The 26,335-nt window shown below is 42.3% G+C and overlaps 1 protein-coding gene across 3 annotated transcripts in view; it reads left to right on the top strand.

Moving 5' to 3' along the window:
* The window catches only part of LOC133618464 (guanine nucleotide exchange factor VAV3-like), a 150,524-nt gene extending 124,514 nt beyond the window's left edge, over positions 1-26,010 (top strand). The window contains exons 26-29 of one of the 3 annotated variants that reach the window (XM_061978842.1): positions 586-715; positions 19,057-19,110; positions 23,221-23,369; positions 25,558-26,010. In XM_061978842.1, the coding sequence (XP_061834826.1) occupies positions 586-715; positions 19,057-19,110; positions 23,221-23,369; positions 25,558-25,596 (372 nt within the window). In that variant the 3' untranslated portion in view covers positions 25,597-26,010. The remainder of the gene's footprint in view (positions 1-585; positions 716-19,056; positions 19,111-23,220; positions 23,370-25,557) is intronic. The other 2 variants (XM_061978843.1, XM_061978845.1) reach the window with 2 other exon arrangements.
* Positions 26,011-26,335: the final 325 nt, after the last annotated feature.

The following is a 26,335-nucleotide window of genomic DNA, read 5'->3' as shown; positions in this document are numbered from 1 at the left end:
AGTAAATGCTAGTGTCATTATGTTGATGACACAGCTTTGCAACAGTTGATATTCTAGTTTCAAGCATGTTTTACTCAATATAGGTCATCAAATCTCAGCAACAAGCTGTAATATCTTACTGAGATCATTTAGGACCAAAACCCTTAAAACAAGTAAAACACTCTGACATAAAATCTGCTTAGTGAGAAGAATGATCTTATCAGACAGAAAATAAGCAAATATCACCCTTATTTGAGATATTTCATCTTACTTAGATTTCAGCTTCTGCAGTGTATAATTGTGCATATGCTGTAAAACGAATTGAGTAAGCAGTTACACCAAAACAAAAATTTGACTATTTCCTGTTGACTGAAACTACAAATTAACTAGAATTCCAAATTTGCATTGCAGTTATACAGTAAAAACGACAAAACATGCTAAAATATAACTTTCACTACTTTTGCACCCTAAAAGTGTTTTTATTGATTGCGCACTGAAATAAAAAGCAGTAATTAGTTTTGCATACTTTTTCCACACACAAACATTTGTTTTAATTTTGCCTTCTTTGTTGTTGTTTTTTTCTTGTTTTTTTTTTTTTTTTTGCAGGACTTGGTGGAATACTACAAGCAGCACTCGTTAAAAGAAGGCTTCAGCAGTCTGGACACCAGTCTGCGGGTCCCTTACCGGGAATTCAACAACGAAAACTCGCCTTGGGCCGTGACCAAGACTGGCAGCGGTAAGTCTGCATCGAAAACTTCATCCTGACAGGTGGAAACACAGGGAATGAAAACTAGGGATGTCCAGCCGATAAATGCTTTGAAATGGAATATCGGAAATTATCGGTATCAGTTTCAAAATTATTGAGTGTTGAGTGTCGGTGCTGTCTAGAGCTCGGCAGAGTAACCGTGTATTACTCGTCCATATCAGTAGGTGGCAGCAGGTAGCTAATTGCTTTGTAGATGTCGGAAACAGCGGGAGGCAGTGTGCAGGTAAAAAGGTGTCTAATGCTTAAACCAAAAATAAACAAAAGGTGAGTGCCCCTAAGAAAAGGCATGGAAGCTTAGGGAAGGCTATGCAGAACAAAAACTGAACTGTCTGCCAAGTAAACAAAAACACAACGCTGGACGACAGCAAAGAGTTACTGTGGAGCAAAGACAGCGTCCACAATGTACATCCGAACATGACATGACAATCAACAACAAAATAGGAGCGCAAGACAAGAACGAAAACACTACACACAGGAAAACACCAAAAACCTCCAAATAAGTCAGGGCGTGATGTGACAGGTGGTGACAGTACACCTACTTTGAGACAAGAGCTATATTGATGCATGCTTGGTTATGCTTTAAAGTCATATCCAACAATTTCTAGCACGACTCTTTAAGTGTCAATATCGGCTGCTGAGTTTCATTTTTTTATGTGTTCTGCTGGTGGTGTGCCTCGGGATTTTTTCAATGAATAAAATGTGCCTTGGCTCAGAAAAGGTTGAAAAAACACTGGTGTAGACTGCAATATGATGGCAATGTGACTCAAGTTAACAACACCAACATAGTATATGTTCCATTGAAAATATAGAACATTACACACGGCGCTCAAAAATCTATCAAAATGTTTTAGTACGACTTTGGTAAGCTATGAAGCCGCACCGCTTGATGGATTGTCGGCACATTAAACATAGGAGTATTATTATGGTGTGTGTATAAGGTAAGACATTAGGTACGTTTTGTTTCGCAATATTATGCAAAAGCAACTTTTCTTACCTTCTGGTACCTGCTGATCTGTATTTGGGATCTGCATAAGTCCTGAAAAATTGCGCGCAACAAATATTTACACAATAATGTATGTGTGTTAAATCTATACTGCTAAACCAGCTGTGCACAGACTACTCTAAAGTATAGCACTTATATATATATATATATATATATATATATATATATATATATAACATACTTGCCAACCTTGAGACCTCCGATTTTGGGAGGGGGCGGGGGCGGGGGCGTGGTTGGGGGCAGGGCGTGGTTGGGGGCGTGGTTAAGAGGGGAGGAGTATATTTACAGCTAGAATTCACCAAGTCAAGTATTTCATATATATATATATATAATAAATACTAAGTCAAGTATTTCATATAAATATATATATATATATATATATATATATATATATATATATATATATATATATATATATATATATATATATATATATATATATATATATATATATAATAAATACTAAGTCAAGTATTTCATATAAATATATATTACATATAATATATATATATATATATATATATATATATATATATATATATATATATATATATATATATATATATATATATATACATTTTTGCGTTTGGACCAGTTGTTCCTCCCAGGGAATTCAAGTTTCTGGTCGCTCCCAAGCTCTTTACGACACTTAAAGCTGAGTAGAAGAACCACCAGAGACAGAATAGGTATTTTGTAATATATTTGCAAAGCTTTGCAAATATAATGAGACCAGTCCAGCATAGAACATTCTATCGCGCAGCTAAGATGGTCTGATCTAATATATGGAAACCTTCTATTCTATAAAGTCTCTCTCCCTCCCACCCTCGCTGTCTTGTCTTTCCAGCCCAAACACATACCCATTGTCCTCCGCAGCTGGACTAAAGAAGAGATAAGGAGAAGGATTATCTCTCCTCCTTACATTCCATAGTCAAGGTTAGCACACAGTATTTGCAGACAACCAAAAGACCACAATTGGAAGAAAAACACTAGCTGTTTTGTAATATGATTATGAAAATAAAGAAGTAACACTTAAATACGGATATATGTAAATATCTGCCTCCGGCAATATATATATATATATATATATATATATACACAAGAAATACTTGACTTTCAGTGAATTCTAGCTATAAATATATATGTATTTTATTATATATATATATATATATATATATATATATATATATATATATATATATATATATATATATATATATATATATATATATATATATACATACAATAAATACTTGAATTTCAGTGTTCATTTATTTACACATATACACACACATAACACTCATCTACTCATTTTTGAGTTAAGGGTTGAATTGTCCATCCTTGTTCTATTCTCCGTCACTATTTTTCTAACCATGCTGAACACCCTCTCTGATGATGCATTGCTGTGTGGCACGCACAAATGTGCTTTCATCAAATGCACTAGATGGCAGTATTGTCCTGTTTAAGAGTGTCACAACATTGCTGTTTACGGCAGATGAACTGCTTTACGGTAGACGAAAACGTGACTGCTGTTGTTGTGTGTTGTTACCCCGCTGGGAGGACGTTAATGAAACTGCCTAACAATAAACCCACATAAGAAACCAAGAACTCGCCCTCCATCATTCTACAGTTATAACGTGATTGGGCAGGTACGCTGTTTATATTGTGGGAAAGCGGATTTCGGGAGATTTTCGGGAGAAAATGTGTCCCGGGAGGTTTTCGGGAGAGGCGCTGAATTTCGGGAGTCTCCCGGAAAAAAACGGGAGGGTTGGCAAGTATGATATATAAAGACAATATAACATATATCCATAAACGTGGATGCATATGCAAAAGTGCAATATATTTATCTGTACAGTAATCTATTTATTTATATCTGCACCTTATTGCTCTTTTATCCTGCACTACCATGAGCTAATGCAACGACATTTCGTTCTTATCTGTACTGTAAAGTTCAAACTTGAATGACAATAAAAGGAAGTCTAAGTCTAAGTTGTATGATACTGTCCCCTGACTAGATGGTGAAAGGATGTACTTTTGGTCGGTTTATACTCACGATAGGCAGGTGTAGGTAGGTCCATGCATTTGGTCGTGAGGATTGTGCATTATTGATGTTAAAGGGAAAGGAATGGAGAGAAGCCTGGAAGCTCACCGTGCTCGCAGGGGGTGCTTCCAGTTAGAGGCCCATGCCCCCAGGCAGAGCACCAGGAGCCTCTCCTGGTCGGAGCGTCACACTCCACTCGCACGCCCGCCTCTCAGATGGATGCACAATCTTCCTGACAGGACACGACATGTCACTTGGACGGGCGGCCAAGTAGAGAGGAAGGAAGACGAGTCTGACGGCCGCCTTTGACGCAAATCTGCGGGGAAAACCCTCTCCAATACTCGGGGATAAAAAAGTTTGCAAATAAAAAGCGGCCGGACTTAAAATTCTGTAACAAGCGTGTAAACAAGCGCCGCAGCCGCGACAAAGTTAGCCTGTGTGTGTGTGTGTGTGTGTGTGTGTGTGTGTGTGTGTGTGCGTGTGTGTGTGTTCTGGCAATGCTTACTTAATGGGGACATCGCTCTGTTTACACCAGGGATGGGCAATTAATTTTTACCGGGGGCCGCATGAGCAACCCGAGCACTGCTGGAGGGCCACACCGACAATATTTCAATTAAATTTTGCTCAAATTATTTTTGATATACCGTAAGATAAATAATAATAATAATTTAATTTAAACTAACTTAACTTTATACAAAAGCAGATTGCTTTTGATGGTTTTATTTTCAACACTGTCTAACACAACACTTCCTGATGTATAATACAATGCAAAAATGTCCATTTCTGTCACTTTATCATGCATTCTCTTTAAAAGTCCAACATTTTTCACAACCATCTGTTGTCACACCTGCCAGCTTGTCCCATTTCAGTCCTAACATGTCCAAACACGCATTTACCTATGTCAGGGGTCGGCAACCCGCGGCTCTTTGATCACGCTGATGCGGCTCAGCTACATACTTGCCGACCCCCCCGATTTTACCGAGAGATTTCCGGATTTCGGTGCCTCTCCCGGAAATCTCCCGGGGCAAACATTCTCCGATTTTCACCCGGACAGCAATATTGAGGGCGTGCCGTGATGGCACTGACTAAAACGTCCTCTACACCATGCTATCTGCGTGCCGGCCCAGTCATATTTAGTATGCGGTAGAGATGCGCGGTTTGCGGGCACAACCGCGGAGTCCGCGGATTATCCGCGGATTATCCGCGGATCGGGCGGATGAAATTAAAAAAAATTAGATTTTATCCGCGGGTCGGGTCGGGTCGGGTCGGGCCGGGTCGGGCGGTTGAAATAAAAAAAAATTAGATTTTAAATAGATTCAGGCGGGTGGCAGTTAAACCAATTCGGACATATATATACATAGTTAAATGTTGTTACCCACATACGAAAAACGAGCAGGCACCTGCAGCTTATGCCACAACAGAAGAAGAAAAAAAAAAGAGATGGACACTTTTACGGAGCGGAGAAGGCTCCCGACGCCTCGCCGGGGTCCGGGACCGAGGCCCCTTCCCCCGAGAGGGCCCCACCGGGAGCCGTAGCTGAGGCGATCCGCGAGAAGGGCCCGACGCACGTCCAGGGTCACCACCGCGCCCACCGCACCGACACCCCGCCTCGTCCGCCTTTGCCGCGGCCGGCGTCACGCGCAGCAGGTAAGCAGCTTACCTGCCCGCCACCCCCGTGGCCGGGGGCTCGTAACAGGGGTCACTCCGCGCGCACCGCCCGCGCAGCTTACCTGCCCGCCACCCCTGTTGCCGGGGGCGCGTAACAGGGGTCATTCCGCGCGCAGTGCGCTCACGAAAGGGGTGGGGCTCACCCTGGTTGATATAGACAGCAGGACGGTGGCCATGGACGTCGGAACCCGCTAAGGAGTGTGTAACAACCCACCTGCCGAATCAACTAGCCCTGAAAATGGATGGCGCCAGAGCGTTGGGCCCATACCCGGCCGTCGCCGGCAGAGAGACGCGCTTGGAGGTGCGCTCAGCGCGGCTCCCATATGATTGCGCACTGGTGTGCGTCTGGGTCGTGACAGCGTGGCACGCGAATGTCTGTGCTGCATTGGATCAGTCTCCTTTCTTTAACAGGCAAAAGCTTTATAACCTCACTAATGCCTTGCATCGTCTATATTAGATATATAACAACGGGCGGGTGCCCTGCGATGAGGTGGCGACTTGTCCAGGGTGTACCCCGCCTTCCGCCCGATTGTAGCTGAGATAGGCTCCAGCGCCCCCTGCGACCCCAAAGGGAATAAGCGGTAGAAAATGGATGGAGGGTGCGGGCGGGTGGCGGGCGGGTGCGGTTCTGATCAAATGTTACATTGGGTGGATGGCGGATGGTTGACGACTTTCTGATGCGGTTGCGGATGAAATAATTGCCTATCCGCGCATCTCTACTATGCGGCCTCTGCTCACACACGAAAGTGACTGCAAGGCATACTTGGTCAACAGCCATACAGGTCACACTGAGGGTGGCCGTATAAACAAGTTTAACACTGTTGCAAATATGCGCCACACTGTGAACCCACACCAAACAAGAATGACAAACACATTTCGGGAGAACATCCACACTGTAACACAACATAAACACAACAGAACAAATACCCAGAACCCCTTGCAGCACTAACTCTTCCGGGACGCTACAATATACACCCCCCGCTGCCCCCTCCCCCACCTCAACCTCCTCATAGTCCCTCTCAGGGAGAGCATGTCCCAAATTCCAAGCTACTGTTTTGAGGCATGTTAAAACAAATAATGCACTTTGTGACTTCAATAATAAATATGGCAGTGCCATGTTGGCATTTTTTTCCATAACCTCAACCGACGCACGGAGGCGGGGTTTGGTGGTAGCAGGGGTGTATAATGTAGCCCGGAAGAGTTAGGGATCCATGGGATTCTGGGTATATGTTCTGTTGTGTTTATGTTGTGTTACAGTGCGGATGTTCTCCCGAAATGTGTTTGTCATTCTTGTTTGCTGTGGGTTCACAGTGTGGCGCGTATTAGTAAGAGTCATAAAGTTGTTTAAACGGGCACCCTCAGTGTGACCTGTATGGCTGTTGAACAAGTATGCCTTGCAGTCACTTACGTGTGTCTGCAGAAGCCGCATACAACATGTGACTGGGCTGGCAAGCTGTTAGTACCGGTTGTAGAGGGCGCTAAAGACAGTGCCATCATAGCAAGCCCTTATTATTGTTCTTTGGGTGAAAATCAGCAGACATTCGAGAGTAAAGTTGCTCTGAAATTCGGGAGTCTCCCGGCAAGATTGGGAGGGTTGGCAAGTATGATGCTGTCAAGCGGCATTCATATAAAACTCGCGGGCCGCACTAACATTACATTTTCATATTAAGGTGCGGGCCGCGTGTCTGAGACCCCTGGTTTATACATAGCACAAAGCAAAAAAAAAACTTTATATGCAGTGTTATTTCATTTTAAATTTCAAAAGAGTTTTGTGGCTCCCATTGTTTTCTTTATTTTGTGAAACGGGTCAAAATGGCTCTTTGAGTGGTAAAGGTTGCTGACCCCTGACCTATGTGAACAAGTCATTATCTGTGGTTGTCTCTTTAATTGACTGCATGGCTGCCAGCTCCTCCGCGATTTGAAAGTCTGCAGTTATCCCACGTGAGAAGATGAGCAGCCGGGCGGTGTCACGTACATCGCAGCTCTCATCCAAAGCCAGCGAAAAACAGTCAAAGTCGGCTGTTCTGTTCTTCAGCTGAAGCTCCAAGTTTCCAGCGATGGTCTCAACCCGCCTCGTTACAGTGCGTCGGGAGAGTGACACGTTCTCAAATGCGCCCCTCTTCTCCGGGCAACAGAGTCCGATAAGCACTCCTCAATAAACTCTCCGTCAGAAAACGCCTTACTTTTTCTGGCAATTTTGTGAGAAATGACGAAACTTGTCCTGACGGCTGCATCTCTGGGGGTGTGAAATTTGGCAAAAAGTCCTTGTTGGGTTTGCAGTTTTACCATCAACGCATCAGCCTCCCTTGCGCGCGCTTCATCGGACAGATTCCGGTATTTTTCCTCGTGCTTCGTCGTGCTTTACCTTTAATTTCTGTAAAGAAATACTTGGCAGTCCATGTCTTGTTGAAAACACGGCATTTGTCATCAACTTTTCTCTTTTTAGCGTCTCGGTGTCGCTGTGCACCTTCACTCACAGGTTACACACAGACATACGCCCATAAGTAACACTTTTCAAAATAAAAGCAGCACAGTTGTATTGCACGCACAACATTTATTTTGTAATTTATGATTGGCCTCACGCGGGCCGGACAGGGACGCACAAAGGGCCGGATGTGGCCCGCGGGCCGCCGAATGTCCAGGTGTGTTTTACACAGTCACCTTTAGGGGACCTCTGACGGTATGGGGACAAAAAAACAGGTCCCCTAAAGGGAAACATTTTTAAATGATAGTCAGATCCATTCTGAAGATGCCTAAGTGATTTTTAAGCTTTGGCCCATAAAACATGGTTAGTTTGAGTGTGAGACATTTGCACAGCAGACCCCTCATGGATCATGTCATATTTAATTTGAACTATTTTTTTTTTTTTTTTTTAATGGTCCTCAGTAGTCACGTAAAAATTTGTGTGAATTATGCAAAATGATTTAAATTTGGTCCCCATGAACCATATTAACTCCTTTTCCCCAGGGTCCCCAGTAACAATGATCAGCACATTACTTCATCAATCCAGAGATTTAAAGACGTGTATGAGCTAACTGGGCAGTGGACATTTTACCTACATTTTTTATGCCTCCACAACCTGTAGAAAGGGTGGTCCCCACAAGTATGATCAAAAACTTGGTCCCCATTCCAAATGATATTCAGTGTGTGTGTGTGTGTGGGTGGGTGATGTCGCCACACCCCTCATTCTCCTCCCGGCGCCGTCAGTCTGCCAGACTTCAAAGGTGCGTTTGTGCGTCGCTGCCATTCAGCCGCGCTCACCTTCAAGTGGCAGACTGAGGCCCCAATGCATTCTGGGATAGGTTATCGTCTCGGTAAAGCATTCGCCGCCCCCGTAGACTGCCAGCTCGTGTGGGCACCGCCGAGAGACGCGTGCAATGCCAGGGAACAACACATTCAAAACACCAAAAAAGACCAGCAAAATCCAAACTGGTTTGGAGACAACTGTATCTTCATGACGATAAGGTGTTTATTTAACATAATAGTGAGAGAGTCCAGTCCATAGTGGATCTGACATAATAGTGTGAGAGTCCAGTCCATAGTGGATCTAACATAATATTGAGAGTCCAGTCCATAGTGGATCTAACATAAATAGTGTGAGAGTCCAGTCCATAGTGGATTTAACATAATAGTGTGAGAGTCCAGTCCATAGTGGATCTAACATAATAATGTGAGCGTCCAGTCCATAGTGGATCTAACATAATAGTGTGAGAGTCCAGTCCATAGTGGATCTAACATAATAGTGTGAGAGTCCAGTCCGTAGTGGATCTAACATAATAGTGTGAGAGTCCAGTCCATAATGGATCTAACATAATAGTGAGAGTCCAGTCCATAGTGGATGTAACATAATAGTGAGAGTCCAGTCCATAGTGGATCTAACATAATAGTGAGAGTCCAGTCCATAGTGGATCTAACATAATAGTGTGAGAGTCCAGTCCATAGTGGATCTAACATAATAGTGAGAGTCCAGTCCATAGTGGATCTAATATAATAGTGTGAGAGTCCAGTCCATAGTGGATCTAGTTAATAGTGTGACAGTCCAGTCCATAGTGGATCTAACATAATAGTGTGAGAGTCCAGTCCATAGTGGATCTAACATAATGTTGTTAGAGTCCAGTCCATAGTGCATCTAGCTAATAGTGTGACAGTCCAGTCCATAGTGGATCTAACATGATAGTGTGAGAGTGCAGTCCATAGTGGATCTAGTTAATCGTGTGACAGTCCAGTCCATAGTGGATCTAACATAATATTGTTAGAGTCCAGTCCATAGTGGATCTAGTTAATAGTGTGAGAGTCCAGTCCATAGTGGATCTAGTTAATAGTGTGAGAGTCCAGTCCATAGTGGATCTAGTTAATAGTGTGAGAGTCCAGTCCATAGTGGATCTAACATAATATTGAGAGTCCAGTCCATAGTGGATCTAACATAATAGTGTGAGAGTCCAGTCCATAGTGGATCTAGTTAATAGTGTGACAGTTCAGTCCATAGTGGATCTAACATAATAGTGTGAGAGTCCAGTCCATAGTGGATCTAGTTAATAGTGTGACAGTCCAGTCCATAGTGGATCTAGTTAATATTGTGACAGTCCAGTCCATAGTGGATCTAACATAATAGTGTGAGTGTCCAGTCAATAGTGGATCTAACATAGTAGTGTGACAGTCCAGTCCATAGTGGATCTACAAACGGTAGTATCGAAACTGCATCTGTCAAACGATACCTGCAATCGGTTCTTTTTGTACCCAGATCAAGAAAAAATGACTGTTTCTATGGTTTTGCTCGCAGCCAATCACCGCAAGCGTTTTTCGATTCAATGCGCCATGTGATTGGTCCACCACAGCAACAACAATAGTTGGTATGGCGGTAAAGCGCGTTGAAGCAGTGCAGTATTGGCCGGTCATCATTCCGAGATGCCGGCAGAAAAACGGTCAAAGGTATGGTTGTACTACACACTCGGCCGATCTCAGCGCGGACACTCTAACCACTAGGCCACTGAAGTATGGTCTAGTGTGTGAATGGGTGAATGTAGAAATAGTGTCAAAGTGCTTTGAGTACCTTAGAAAAAGCGCTATAAAAGTATAACCCATTTACCATTTAATGTAGCATCTATCAATTGATATGTCTTCCTTTGAGCGATATTTCCCGCATTTACTTTGTTTTAGCAATCAAGAATATTTCAATTGTTTTTATCCTTCTTTGTGGGGACATTGTCATGTTGTGTTCGGATGTACATTGTGGACGCCATCTTTGCTCCACAGTAAGTCTTTGCTGTCGTCCAGCATTCATTTTTTGGACAGTTAACATTATCACAATTTCAGAAGGGTTAAAACCATTGAAAATCAGTTCCCAGTGGCTTATTATATTTTTCAAAGTTTTTTTCAAAATTTTACCCATTACGCAATATCCCTAAAAAAAGCTTCAAAGTGCCTGATTTTAACCATCCTTATATACACCCGTCCATTTTCCTGTGACGTCACATAGTGATGCCAACACAAACAAACATGGCGCATAGAACAGCAAGCTATAGCGACATTAGCTCGGATTCAGACTCGGATTTCAGCGGCTTAAGCGATTCAACAGATTACGAATGTATTGAAACGGATGGTTGTAGTGTGGAGGCAGGTAGCGAAAACGAAATTGAAGTAGAAACTGAAGCTATTGAGCCATATCGGTTTGAACCGTATGCAAGCGAAACCGACGAAAACGACACGACAGCCAGCGACACGGGAGAAAGCGAGGACGAATTCGGCGATCGCCTTCTAACCAACGATTGGTACGTGTTTGTTTGGCATTAAAGGAAACTAACAACTATGAACTAGGTTTACAGCATATGAAATACATTTGGCAACAACATGCACTTTGAGAGTGCAGACAGCCCAGTTTTCATCAATTAATATATTCTGTAGACATACCCTCATCCGCTCTCTTTTCCTGAAAGCTGATCTGTCCAGTTTTGGAGTTGATGTCAGCAGGCCAGGGAAGCTAGGGTCGATAGGGGGTTTAGCTCGCTCGTCTGCGGGAACAAACTGCCGCCATTGCTTGCCGTGCTACCGAGGTCCTTTGTCCCTGAATTGCTCACCCACTCCGGCAGATTCAATGGGGGTCTGGCGGCAGATTTCTTTGACTTTATCGTTGGAAATGCATCTGCTTTGAGTGTCGCAGGATATCCACACATTCTTGCCATCTCTGTCGTAGCATAGCTTTCGTCGGTAAAGTGTGCGGAACAAACGTCCAATTTCTTGCCACTTTCGCATCTTTGGGCCACTGGTGCAACTTGAATCCGTCCCTGTTCGTGTTGTTACACCCTCCGACAACACACCGACGAGGCATGATGTCTCCAAGGTACGGAAAACAGTCGAAAAAAACGGAAAATAACAGAGCTGATTTGACTCGGTGTTTGAGAAAATGGCGGATTGCTTCCCGATGTGACGCCACGTTGTGACGTCATCGCTCCGAGAGCGAATATTAGAAAGGCGTTGAATTCGCCAAAATTCACCCATTTAGAGTTCGGAAATCGGTTAAAAAAATATATGGTCTTTTTTCTGCAACATCAAGGTATATATTGACACTTACATAGGTCTGGTGATAATGTTCCACTTTAAGCTTTAGATACCTTTTTACCTGCACGCTGCCTCCCGCTGTTTGGAAATAGTGTCAAAGTGCTTTGAGTACCTTAGAAAAAGCGCTATAAAAGTATAACCCATTTACCATTTAATGTAGCATCTATCAATTGATTCCATTCATTTTTTGGACAGTTAAAGGGGAACATTATCACAATTTCAGAAGGGTTAAAACCATTAAAAATCAGTTCCCAGTGGCTTATTTTATTTTTCGAAGTTTTTTTCAAAACTTTACCCATCACGCAATATCCCTAAAAAAAGCTTCAAAGTGCCTGATTTTAACCATCGTTATATACACCCGTCCATTTTCCTGTGACGTCACATAGTGATGCCAACACAAACAAACATGGCGCATAGAACAGCAAGCCATAGCGACATTAGCTCGGATTCAGACTCGGATTTCAGCGGCTTAAGCGATTCAACAGATTACGCATGTATTGAAACGGATGGTTGTAGTGTGGAGGCAGGTAGCGAAAACGAAATTGAAGAAGAAACTGAAGCTTATCGGTTTGAACCGTATGCAAGCGAAACCGACGAAAACGACGCGACAGCCAGCGACACGGGAGAAAGCGAGGACGAATTCGGCGATCGCCTTCTAACCAACGATTGGTATGTGTTTGTTTGGCATTAAAGGAAACTAACAACTATGAACTAGGTTTACAGCATATGAAATACATTTGGCAACAACATGCACTTTGAGAGTGCAGACAGCCCAATTTTCATCAATTAATTTATTCTGTAGACATACCTTCATCCGCGCTCTTTTCCTGAATGCTGATCTATCCAGTTTAAGGGACGGTGTGAGCCAAGACATCCAGGGGGTTTAGCTCGCTCGTCTGCGGGAACAAACTGCCGCCATTGCTTGCCGTGCTACCGAGGTCCTTTGTCCCTGAATTGCTCACACACTCCGGCAGATTCAATGGGGGTCTGGCGGCAGATTTCTGTGACTTTATCGTTGGAAATGCATCTGCTTTGAGTGTCGCAGGATATCCACACATTCTTGCCATCTCTGTCGTAGCATAGCTTTCGTCGGTAAAGTGTGCGGAACAAACGTCCAACTTCTTGCCACTTTCGCATCTTTGGGCCACTGGTGCAACTTGAATCCGTCCCTGTTCGTGTTGTTACACCCTCCGACAACACACCGACGAGGCATGATGTCTCCAAGGTACGGAAAACAGTCGAAAAAACGGAAAATAACAGAGCTGATTTGACTCGGTGTTTGAGAAAATGGCGGATTGCTTCCCGATGTGACGCCACGTTGTGACGTCATCGCTCCGAGAGCGAATATTAGAAAGGCGTTTAATTCGCCAAAATTCACCCATTTAGAGTTCGGAAATCGGTTAAAAAAATATATGGTCTTTTTTCTGCAACATCAAGGTATATATTGACGCTTACATAGGTCTGGTGATAATGTTCCACTTTAAGCTTTAGATACCTTTTTACCTGCACGCTGCCTCCCGCTGTTTGGAAATAGTGTCAAAGTGCTTTGAGTACCTTAGAAAAAGCGCTATAAAAGTATAACCCATTTACCATTTAATGTAGCATCTGTCAATTGATTCCATTCATTTTTTGGACAGTTAATAACAAACTGTCAGCTGCTTAATCTCCCCCTAGAAAGCAAACAAACACACAAACTCATCCTGATACATCACTAAACATTTGTACTAAACATCACAAATAGCATCAGGGTGGTTATAATGACGAGTAAACAAATATGGAGTTGCGTCCAGCTGGAGAAAGACACTTTTTGCACATAATCACCATGACGACAGACGTACGTACGCAAGCATTCCATTGAGTCAATGATTTCAATGACAGACACAAGTGTGAGTAAAACTGCATGTTCAATCATTTTCACACAGTCAATAAAAAAAGGCATCTTGGCAAAGACTTTCCACTCCTCTCCCTATTTTACTCCGGCTGAGCGTGTCATGGGGGAATTTATTTTTTGTCCTGTCCAGCTTCTCAGGCAACTAATATAGTTGATGTAGATGCCCGTATCGGCTGTTCACATTGACTTTACAAAAGAGAAGTGTGGGATACTTCTCTTGTTGCCTTATTTGTATTTGACTTTATTAAATGTATTTATTAGGGATGTCCGATAATGGCTTTTTGCCGATATCCGATATTCCGATATTGTCCAAGTCTTTAATTACCGATACCGATATCAACCGATACCGATATCAACCGATATATACAGTCGTGGAATTAACACATTATTATGCCTAATTTGGACAACCAGGTATGGTGAAAGATAAAAAAATAAATAATAATAAAATAAAATAAGATAAATAAATTAAAAACATTTTCTTGAATAAAATAGAAAGTAAAACAATATAAAAACAGTTACATAGAAAATAGTAATGAATGAAAATGAATAAAATTAAGTGTTAAAGGTTAGTACTATTAGTGGACCAGCAGCACGCACAATCATGTGTGCTTACGGACTGTATCCCTTGCAGACTGTATTGATATATATTGATATATAATGTAGGAACCTACCAGAATATTAATAACAGAAAGAAACAACCCTTTTGTGTGAATGAGTGTAAATGGGGGAGAGAGGTTTTTTGGGTTGGTGCACTAATTGTAAGTGTATCTTGTGTTTTTTTATGTTGATTTAATATAAAAAAAAGAAAAGAAAACCGATACCGATAACAAAAAAACGATACCAATAATTTACGATATTACATTTTAACGCATTTATCGGCCGATAGTATCGGACATCCCTACCAATAATTGACCTCTGTTATCAACAATACAGTTGTTCAAATGCAACAATACATATACGTAATGATAACTAGAGATACAAAAGAAAGCAGAAAAATGGAGGGGAAGAAAGAGAAGCAACCTACATTAATAGAGATGTCCGATAATGGCTTTTTTACCGATATCCGATATTCCGATATTGTCCAACTCTTAATTACCGATACCGATATCAACCGATACCGATATATACAGTCGTGGAATTAACACATTATTATGCCTAATTTGGACAACCAGGTATGGTGAAGATAAAGTACTTTTTAAAAAAATTAATAAAATAAGATAAATAAGTTAAAAACATTTTCTTGAATAAAAAAGAAAGTAAAACAATATTAAAACAGTTACATTGAAACTAGTAATGAATGAAAATAAGTAAAATTAAGTGTTAAAGGTTAGTACTATTAGTGGACCAGCAGCACGCACAATCATGTGTGCTTACGGACTGTATCCCTTGCAGACTGTATTGATATATATTGATATATAATGTAGGAACCTACCAGAATATTAATAACAGAAAGAAACAACCCTTTTGTGTGAATGAGTGTGAATGGGGGAGAGAAGTTTTTTGGGTTGGTGCACTAATTGTAAGTGTATCTTGTGTTTTTTTATGTTGATTTAATAAAAAATAAAAAAAAAATAAAAACGATACCGATAATAAAAAAAACGATATCAATAATTTACGATATTACATTTTAACGCATTTATCGGCCGATAATATCGGACATCTCTACCAATAATCGACCTCTGTTATCAACAATACAGTTGTTCAAATGCAACAATACATATACGTAATGATAACTAGAGATACAAAAGAAAGCATAAAAATGGAGGGGAAGAAAGAGAAGCAACCTATATTACTAGAGATGTCCGATAATGACTTTTTTATCGATATCCGATATTCCGATATTGTCCAACTCTCAATTACCGATACCGATATCAACCGATACCTATATATACAGTCGTGGAATTAACACATTATTATGCCTAATTTGGACAACCAGGTATGGTGAAGATAAGGTACTTTAAAATTTTTTTAATAAAATAAGATGAATAAGTTAAAAACATTTTCTTGAATAAAAAAGAAAGTCAAACAATATAAAAACAGTTACATAGAAACTAGTAACTAATGAAAATTAGTCAAATTAAGTGTTAAAGGTTAGTACTATTAGTGGAGCAGCAGCACGCACAATCATGTGTGCTTACGGACTGTATCCCTTGCAGACTGTATTGATATATATTGATATATAATGTAGGAACCTACCAGAATATTAATAACAGAAAGAAACAACCCTTTTGTGTGAATGAGTGTAAATGGGTAAGGGAGGTTTTTTGGGTTGGTGCACTAATTGTAAGTGTATCTTGTGTTTTTTTATGTTGATTTAATAAAAAAAAAAAGAAAACCGATACCGATAATAAAAAAAAAAACGATACCAATAATTTACGATATTACATTTTAACGCATTTATCGGCCGATATTATCGGACATCCCTACCAATAATTGACCTCTATTATCAACAATACAGTTGTTCAAATGCAACAATACATATACGTAATGATAACTAGAGATACAAAAGAAAGCAGAAAAATGGAGGGGAAGAAAGAGAAGCAACCTACATTAATAGAGATGTCCGATAATGGCTTTTTTACTGATATCCGATATTCCGATATTGTCCAACTCTTAATTACCGATACCGATATCAACCGATACCGATATATACAGTCGTGGAATTAACACATTATTATGCCTAATTTGGACAACCAGGTATGGTGAAGATAAGGTACTTTTTAAAAAAATTAATAAAATAAGATAAATAAGTTAAAACCGTTTTCTTGAATAAAAAAGAAAGTAAAACAATATAAAAACAGTTACATAGAAACTAGTAATGAATGAAAATGAGTAAAATTAAGTGTTAAAGGTTAGTACTATTAGTGGACCAGCAGCACGCACAATCATGTGTGCTTACGGACTGTATCCCTTGCAGACTGTATTGATATATATTGATATATAATGTAGGAACCTACCAGAATATTAATAACAGAAAGAAACAACCCTTTTGTGTGAATGAGTGTGAATGAGTGTAAATGGGTAAGGGAGGTTTTTTGGGTTGGTGCACTAATTGTAAGTGTATCTTGTGTTTTTTTATGTTGATTTAATAAAAAAAAAAGAAAACCGATACCAATAATTTACGATATTACATTTTAACGCATTTATCGGCCGATAGTATCGGACATCCCTACCAATAATTGACCTCTATTATCAACAATACAGTTGTTCAAATGCAACAATACATATACGTAATGATAACTAGAGATACAAAAGAATGCAGAAAATGGAGGGTAAGAAAGAGAAGCAACCTACATTAATAGAGATGTCCGATAATGGCTTTTTTACCGATATCCGATATTCCGATATTGTCCAACTCTTAATTACCGATACCGATATCAACCGATACCGATATATACAGTCGTGGAATTAACACATTATTATGCCTAATTTTGTTGTGATGCCCCGCTGGATGCATTAAACAATGTAACAAGGTTTTCCAAAATAAATCAACTCCAGTTATGGAAAAAAAATGCCAACATGGCACTGCCATATTTATTATTGAAGTCACAAAGTGCATAGTTTTTTTTTAACATGCCTCAAAACAGCAGCTTGGAATTTGAGACATGCTCTCCCTAAGAGAGACTATGAGGAGGTTGAGGTTGGGGAGAGGGCAGCGGGGGGTTATATTGTAGCGTCCCGGAAGAGTTAGTGCTGCAAGGGTTTCTGGGTATTTGTTCTGTTGTGTTTATGTTGTGTTACGGTGCGGATGTTCTCCCGAAATGTGTTTGTCATTCTTGTTTGGTGTGGGTTCACAGCGTGGCGCATATTTGTAACAGTGTTAAAGTTGTTTATACGGCCACCCTCAGTGTGACCTGTATGGCTGTTGACCAAGTATGCTTGCATTCACTTGTGTGTGTGAAAAGCCGTAGATATTATGTGACTGGGCCGGCACGCAAAGGCAGCGCCTTTAAGGTTTATTGGCGCTCTGTACTTCTCCCTACGTCCGTGTACACAGCGACGTTTTCAAAAGTCATAAATTTTACTTTTTGAAACCGATACCGATATTTATGAAACCGATACCGATAATTTCTGATATTCCATTTTAAAGCATTTATCTACCGATAATATCAGCAGTCCTATATTATCGGACATCCTTATATATTAACCTTGTAGATTGTTATAGTAACAGGGGTCGGCAACCCGCGGCTCTTTAGCGCCGCCCTAGTGGCTCTCTGGAGCTTTTTCAAAAATGTATGAAACATGGAAAAAGATGAGGGGAAAAAAGTCTATTTTTTGTTTTAATATGGTTTCTGTAGGAGGACAAACATGACACAACCCTCCCTAATTGTTATAAAGCACACTGTTTATATTAAACATGCTTCACTGACTCGAGTATTTGGCGAGCGCCGTTTTGTCCTACTAATTTTGGCGGTCCTTGAACTCACCATAGTTTGTTTACATGTATAACTTTCTCCGACTTTCTAGGACGTGTTTTATGCCACTTCTTTTTCTGTCTCATTTTGTCCACCAAACTTTTAAGGTTGTGCATGAAAGGTGAGTTTTGTTGATGTTATTGACTTGTATGGAGTGCTAATCAGACATATTTGGTCACTGCATGACTGCAAGCTAATCGATGCTAACATGCTATTTAGGCTAGCTATATGTACATATTGCATCATTATGCCTCATTAGTAGCTATATTTGAGCTCATTTAGTTTCCTTTAAGTCCTCTTAATTCAATTTATATCTCATGACACGCTATCTGTATGTAATATGGCTTTTAATTTTTTGCAGCTCCAGACAGATTTGTTTTTTGTATTTTTGGTCCGTTATGGCTCTTTCAACATTTTGGGTTGCCGACCCCTGCCCTAGGGTAACAAGAGAAACTTCAAGCGGGTAAAAAAGTACTTAAGCACAAACAGGTGAATAAGTCATTAACCATTTGTTAAGTAATGATGATAAACTTTGAGGATATGTATATCACATGTATGTCTTACAAAGTATTTTGTCTCAACCCTTAGGGGGCGCCACTTTACGACCTCTTTGCTCCCACTCATTGTTGCATCCTGGCTTATCTTTGACTTTGACAACTTTCTCCCACCTTTTTCTAACTTTCTCTCGGCTCTCTCTCGCTATCTTTTCTGTCTTTCTTTTGGCTCTTTTGTTCTGTGTAGTTCCTCCTGGTGGTTGCAGCTTTGTTCCTCCCTCCTCCTCTCCTTTCTGGTCAGGTACATTCTACTGCTTCACTCTCGTTGTATACAAGTCTTGCTGCATGACATGACTTCCCTACGATAAATAATGCACTCATTTGACGTCACGGCCGGCGGCCGGCACCGTACTGTAGTGACCAGCAGGATTAGGCTAAAAGGAAGTGACATCTTATATCAGCATGGAGCCTCCTACAAGGTAAAAGCAGCCATTTTGCTCACCGAAGTGGGTGTTATAAATAAATCAATAACTTATATTTTGATAATTTAATACATTCAAAATCTTCAGCTCTCACTGGATCGGTTCGCAGCCGAGTGTGAAGCGACTGGGATGAGAATCAGCACCTCCAAGTCCGAGTCCATGGTTCTCGCCCGGAAAAGGGTGGAGTGCCATCTCCGGGTTGGGGAGGAGATCTTGCCCCAAGTGGAGGAGTTCAAGTACCTCGGCGTCTTGTTCACGAGTGAGGGAAGAGTGGATCGTGAGATCGACAGGCGGATCGGTGCGGCGTCTTCAGTAATGCGGACGCTGTATCGATCCGTTGTGGTGAAGAAGGAGCTGAGCCGGAAGGCAAAGCTCTCCATTTACCGGTCGATCTACGTTCCCATCCTCACCTATGGTCATGAGCTTTGGGTTATGACCGAAAGGACAAGATCACGGGTACAAGCGGCCGAAATGAGTTTCCTCCGCCGGGTGGCGGGGCTCTCCCTTAGAGATAGGGTGAGAAGCTCTGCCATCCGGGGGGAGCTCAAAGTAAAGCCGCTGCTCCTCCACATCGAGAGGAGCCAGATGAGGTGGTTCGGGCATCTGGTCAGGATGCCACCCGAACGCCTCCCTAGGGAGGTGTTTAGGGCACGTCCGACCGGTAGGAGGCCACGGGGAAGACCCAGGACACGTTGGGAAGACTATGTCTCCCGGCTGGCCTGGGAACGCCCCGGGGTCCCACAGGAAGAGCTGGACGAAGTGGCTGGGGAGAGGGAAGTCTGGGCTTACCTGCTTAGGCTGCTGCCCCCGCGACCCGACCTCGGATAAGCGGAAGAAGATGGATGGATGGATGGATACATTCAAAATATATATGAATAAAATATAAATGTTATCCATCCATCTTTGCGGGGAAAGCAGCCTAAGCAGGGAAGCCCAGACTTTCCTCTCCCCAGCCACTTCGTCCAGCTCCTCCCGGGGGATCCCGAGGCGTTCCCAGGCCAGCCGGGAGACATAGTCTTCCCAACGAGTCCTGGGTCTTCCCCGTGGCCTTCTACCGGTCGGACCTCCCTAGGGAGGCGTTCGGGTGGCATCCTGAACAGATGCCCGAACCACCTCATCTGGCTCCTCTCGATGTGAAGGAGCAGCGGCTTTACTTTGAGCTCCACCCGGATGGCAGAGCTTCTCACCCTATCTCTAAGGGAGAGACCCGCCACCCGGCGGAGGAAACTCATTTCGGCCGTGATCTTGTCCTTTCGGTCATGACCCAAAGCTCATGACCATAGGTGAGGATGGGAACGTAGATCGACCGGTAAATTGAGAGCTTTGCCTTCCGGCTCAGCTCCTTCTTCACCACAACGGATCGATACAGCGTCCGCATTACTGAAGACGCCGCACCGATCCGCCTGTCGATCTCACGATCCACTCTTCCCTCACTCGTGAACAAGACTATGTTATATGAATACCAATTAATAGAACTCAAACACACCTTACAGTGATCCTTGGACATGTCATCAGTGATAAACCAAGGGTCATAGGGTGTTCCGGGTCTTTAATCCTCAGACACCCTCGAATGGGTGACCCAGCCAGGGGATCAGACACACACAGATGCCCCTACGGATCAACAGCCACCAGGAGGCCTTTTCTACGGCCTCAAAGATGTCTTTGGTGGCTTTTCTTGACTTCAGTCCTCTGATGCCAAGGAGTTTAAACATTCCCGGTAGGGAGTGACCTGCAAAACCTTTGCAACTAATTACGATTGTTTTACAGCGGGATTTCCAGCCACTGCTCCGACACTCTGCGGTGAGCCTTGAGTATTTGGCCCTCTTGCGCTTATTGGCTTTGCCAATCAGGTCCTCCCAAGGGCCAGTCAGCTCCAGTAGCACCACTTGCTTGGTTGACTCCAATATCTGGGGCAGTGAAGTGTTAGCGATGTTGGCCGGGAACATGAGTTGCCTTTCCAGGTCAACTTGGAGCTGCCAGTCAGAAGCGGTGGAGAGGATCCCCCTGAGGAGTTGGACTGATGGTTTGCCTTCTACGCTGCTCTGATAAAGGTAATAGACTGCTTCAGGGTTATCTAGGACTTGCTGTGCAAACTGAATACTGCAAGGATTTTAAAACTTTTGTAGTGGCGCCAGTGATACCGCCCCTCTCCTAGACCCTTTGGGCAACAGCTCAGGATGTGCTCCAAGGAGCCCTTTGGCACAGATGTTACTTTGGAGTGCCTGCTAGGCCCCAGATATGCCACTTGGCCTACCTAGGGAGAACATTGTACACAGTCTGTATGAGGAACTTTGTGCGCAGAGGTTCAGCTCTCCTGAGCTCTGCCCATATGAGTTTGCGAGATTCTGCACTTCCACCTTGTCCATGACCCTTGCTTGGACATGCTGACCATCTTGCTGTGAGTCTTGGACCACTTGGTTGCAGGCTTTGGAAAGCTACCAAGGTCTGCTCTCCTCTTTGCCACGGTATCCATCAAAGTCCAGAACTCCCCTCTTCTGGACAAAGGTGTCTATGTAAGCATTCTTCAAGAGGAACTCGGTTAGCCGTTGGACACTATCTTAAAGAAAATTTTGCTCTCAACGCTGATCAGCGAGATTATACAGAACTGCTGGATGTGGCTGGAGTTATCTTCCTTTTGGGATCCAAATACCTTCTGCCTGTCTCCACTGGCTAGCGACATTCCCTCTCCCCCATATCCACTTCAAAATCTTCCACAGATGTTTGAGGAGCCATGGACAATGCTTATAGACCTTCTAGTGTACACCACTGGGGTTGTGAACCGAACCGCTTCCTTTACCTCTGCCATGGTGAGCTCTTCACTGTTGAATTGGGACACGAGTTCTGGAGGTGTCAGCAGTGCCTTGCAAGGGCTAAGCTCCTGGTCTCTTGCAGTGTCACTGAGATGATGGTCGCCGATTAAGCTTTACTGGGTTTTTTGGCTTATTGCTTCTGTTCGATTCCAAAATACTCAGCTCCTATGCTTGTTTCTAATCAGCGTCACCCTTCAAAATGAGTTCCAGGGTTTTGTCAATGTCCCCACCCAGATTAGTCCACTCCTTGGTGTTAGCGACAGGCCACTTCACCCGGCGCTGTTCCAATTTTCTGCTCGGTGAGGTGATTTGTTTTGCTTGGAGGTAATTAGTATTGTGGGGCAACTCCCGACCTGGCTCCTCCTCCATCTCACCAAGTTTGGCAGCCGGCCCAACAAAGACTGTCATATTAGCTGCCATTCCTGAACGTTATTTCATTTGTTCTATTCTACGGCAGGCCATCTTAATCTGATGGCTCTTTAGACCTCCCGAGTTCTTGCAGACCTTATACAGACTGCACTCATAATCCGTTGTCCATATCCTTGGGTCATTACCAGTTATTCCGTCCGGTTGGGATGCTCATCCCCCTGCTCCCCTGGGGGTATTTTCCTGTAGGGTTCTTCGTAGCAAGATTTGAATGCCCTCTCACAGGAGCTGTAGGTCAGGGGGCTGGCCTTTCCGGTTGCCATCTCTTTGAGCTGTTCACTCTCTCTCCAGTAGTCACCACTCTTTTTGTGGTCGTCATCCAACCTTTCCTGGATGTCATTGGCTGAGCCAGATATGAACCAACTCACTGGCTAAGCCAGATATGATAGAACTCAAATACACTTCATGGTAATACTTATACACATCATCAGTGATAATAATTGGACAGATACAATTACCAAGTATTATAATAAAATGCAACGTTGAATAAATAAATCAAAAGTAGAAAGAGGATACAAGTCAAACAGTCTTTTAATTGACTCCGATGAGTACGCATGTTATTGAATGACTTTAATTATATGTATTTAGTTGCTAAAAAGAGATATTTTAGTGCATGTTTCCCGTGGACAAATAGTCTCCAAATGAGTGCATTTTCTCAGCGTTCGCAGTGACACTCGTCTCTGTCCCTGTCAGTGTTTTGTCCTAGGGTCGTGTCTGTCGCTGTGGCTCGCTACGACTTCCACTCCAGAGACATGTGGGAGCTGCCGCTACTGCAGGGAGACGTGGTCCAAATCCACACCAAGACGTCCAACGGCTGGTGGAAGGGAGAGGTCGGCGGCAGAGTGAGTGAGCTAAAAAGTTACCACGGGTGCCATGTGTGTGTTAATAATAAATATAAATGTTTTTGATAATAACATTTATATTTTTTAATTGAAAATGATTGATTATGAAAACTGCTGCCCAGTTGTTACATCTTGTTTTATTATCACATCTCTGAGTCTCAATTACAGTTGCAAGTCCAAGTCCTTAGATGGCAGTAGTCTATAGCAGTGTTTTTCAACCTTTTTTGAGCCAAGGCACATTTTTTGCGTTGAAAAAATGCGGAGGCACACCACCAGCAGAAGTCATTAAAAAACGAAACTCAATTTGACAGTAAAGAGTCGTCGCAATTGTTGGATATGACTTTAAACCAAAACCAACCATGCATCACTATAGCTCTTGTCTCAAAGTAGGTGTACTGTCACCACCTGTCACATCACACCCTGACTTATTTGGTGTTTTTTGCTGTTTTCCTGTGTGTAGTGTTTTAGTTCTTGTCTTGCGCTCCTATTTTGGTGGCTTTTTCTCTTTTTTCTGTATTTTCCTGTAGCAGTTTCATGTCTTCCTTTGAGCGATATTTCCCGCATCTACTTTGTTTTAGCAATCAAGAATATTTCAGTTGTTTTTATCCTTCTTTGTGGGGACATTGTTGATTGTTATTTCGTGTTCGGATGTACATTGTGGACGCCGTCTTTGCTCCACAGTAAGTCTTTGCTGTCGTCCAGCATTCTGTTTCTGTTTACTTTGTAGCCAGTTCAGTTTTAGTTTCGTTCTGCATAGCCTTCCCAAAGCTTCAATGCCTTTTCTTAGGGGCACTCACCTTTTGTTTATTTTTAGTTTAAGCATTAGACACCTTTTTACCTGCACGCTGCCTCCCGCTGTTTCCGACATCTACAAAGCAATTAGCTACCTGCTGCCACCTACTGATATGGAAGAGTATTACACGGTTACTCTGCCGAGCTCTAGACAGCACCGACACTCAACAACAACACATCATTTGTAGACTATAATTACTGGTTTGCAAAAAAATATTTTTAACCCAAATAGGTGAAATTAGATAATCTCCCACGGCACACCAGACAGTGGTTGAAAAACACTGGTCTATAGTTTATGCTGTGTTAGCTCATCATCTTTGCTGTCTTGTATTTTGTTGCACCCTAAACATTTGTGTTAGTACTGTAAGTATTGTACTTGTTACGCACCGTCTGATTTATCGGCCGGTAATATCGGCAGTCCGATATTATCGGCCGATAAATGCTTTAAAATGTAATATCGGAAATTATCGGTATCGGTTTCAAAAAGTAAAATGTATGACTATTTCAAACGCCGCTGTACGGAGTGGTACACGGACGTAGGGAGAAGTACAGAGCGCCAATAAACCTTAAAGGCACTGCCTTTACGTGCCGGCCCAATCACATAATATCTACGGCTTTTCACACACACAAGTGAATGCATCATACTTGGTCAACAGCCATACAGGTCACACTGAGGGTGGCCGTATAAACAACTTTAACACTGTTAACAAATATGCGCCACGCTGTGAACCCACACAAAACAAGAATGACAAACACATTTCGGGAGAACATCCGCACCGTAACGCAACATAAACACAACAGAACAAATACCCATGTCCCAAATTCCAAGCTGCTGTTTTGAGGCATGTTAAAAAAAAATAATGCACTTTGTGACTTCAATAATAAATATGGCAGTGCCATGTTGGCATTTTTTTTTTCCATAACTTGAGTTGATTTATTTTGGAAAACCTTGTTACATTGTTTAATGCATCCAGCGGGGCATCACAACAAAATTAGGCATAATAATGTGTTAATTCCACGACTGTATATATCGGTTGGACAATATCGGATATCTGCAAAAAAGCCATTATCGGACATCTCTAGTCTAGTATGTTCATTATTTTATTTAAGGACAAACTTGCAATAGTAAACATATGTTTAATGTACCCTAAGATTTTTGGTTAAAATAAAGCCAATAATGCCATTTCTTGTGGTCCCCTTTATTTAGAAAAGTATCGAAAAGTATCGAAATAATTTTGGTACCGGTACAACCCTAATGTGTTATTATTAATTGATTGTATTTAATTTTTAACACGCACATGTAATTTTGCACATTTTTCTTATAATGCAGAAATGTGATATTAATTCATGTATTGTCTTGTATTCTAATGATGTCCAATTCTGTGTTTCTTCCCAGGTGGGCTGGTTTCCTTCTACTTTCGTAGAAGAGGACTGACTTCGCTGACTTGGACTTCGACGTCCATGTGACCTCCAGCACAGCAGGGCGCCGTGACCGTGATGTCGCTGCTCGTTCGCCGCGTCGGCGTGATGCCGCTCAGAGAAAACTGACAGGAAACGCTCTCCAGAACCTTCCTCCCTGCCTTCTGACGGACGCGGAGCACATGTCGAGTCGAGGATCCCGAAAGCATCATTCGGCAAGTGCTTCGGTGTTCAGACTGCCGTTCTCCCCTCACGCCCTCGTCTCCTTCCTAGGTGACTCACCTTGTCTTATTATTGATGATGACTCAGTGACAGTCGCCCTCGCCATGGCCATATTTGGTTTGGCAAGCAACACTCCATTGGCTGACAAACTGGAGGTCCAACGCGCTCCATTGTGGTGTGAATAAACGTGTTATTGATATTTACATGATACAGCCTGACCCCACAGGAAGTGCCAAAAATGACGCAGGATTTGAGTTTGAGGCCAAAAGTCACCACATTCTTCATTTTGGTTGACTTCAAAGGCGTTAGTTTGATGGCCTTTTCTGGACTAGGAACAGAAAAGTGTCTTCTTGACCAAACCGTTCCTTCCCCCGTTTGTTTGTTATAATCAGGAATGCATAAAAACTGAAAAATAATAATAATAATAGATTTTATTTGTAAAAAGCACTTTACATTGAGCAAACAACTTCAAAGTGCTACAGTGTAATTAAAATAAATAAATAAAAAGATAATTTAAAAAAATAAAAATAAAA

This window comes from Nerophis lumbriciformis, linkage group LG19 (genome assembly GCF_033978685.3).
Source record: "Nerophis lumbriciformis linkage group LG19, RoL_Nlum_v2.1, whole genome shotgun sequence".
NCBI classification, from domain to species: domain Eukaryota; kingdom Metazoa; phylum Chordata; class Actinopteri; order Syngnathiformes; family Syngnathidae; genus Nerophis; species Nerophis lumbriciformis.
This window is presented reverse-complemented; position numbering and strand designations above follow the sequence as displayed.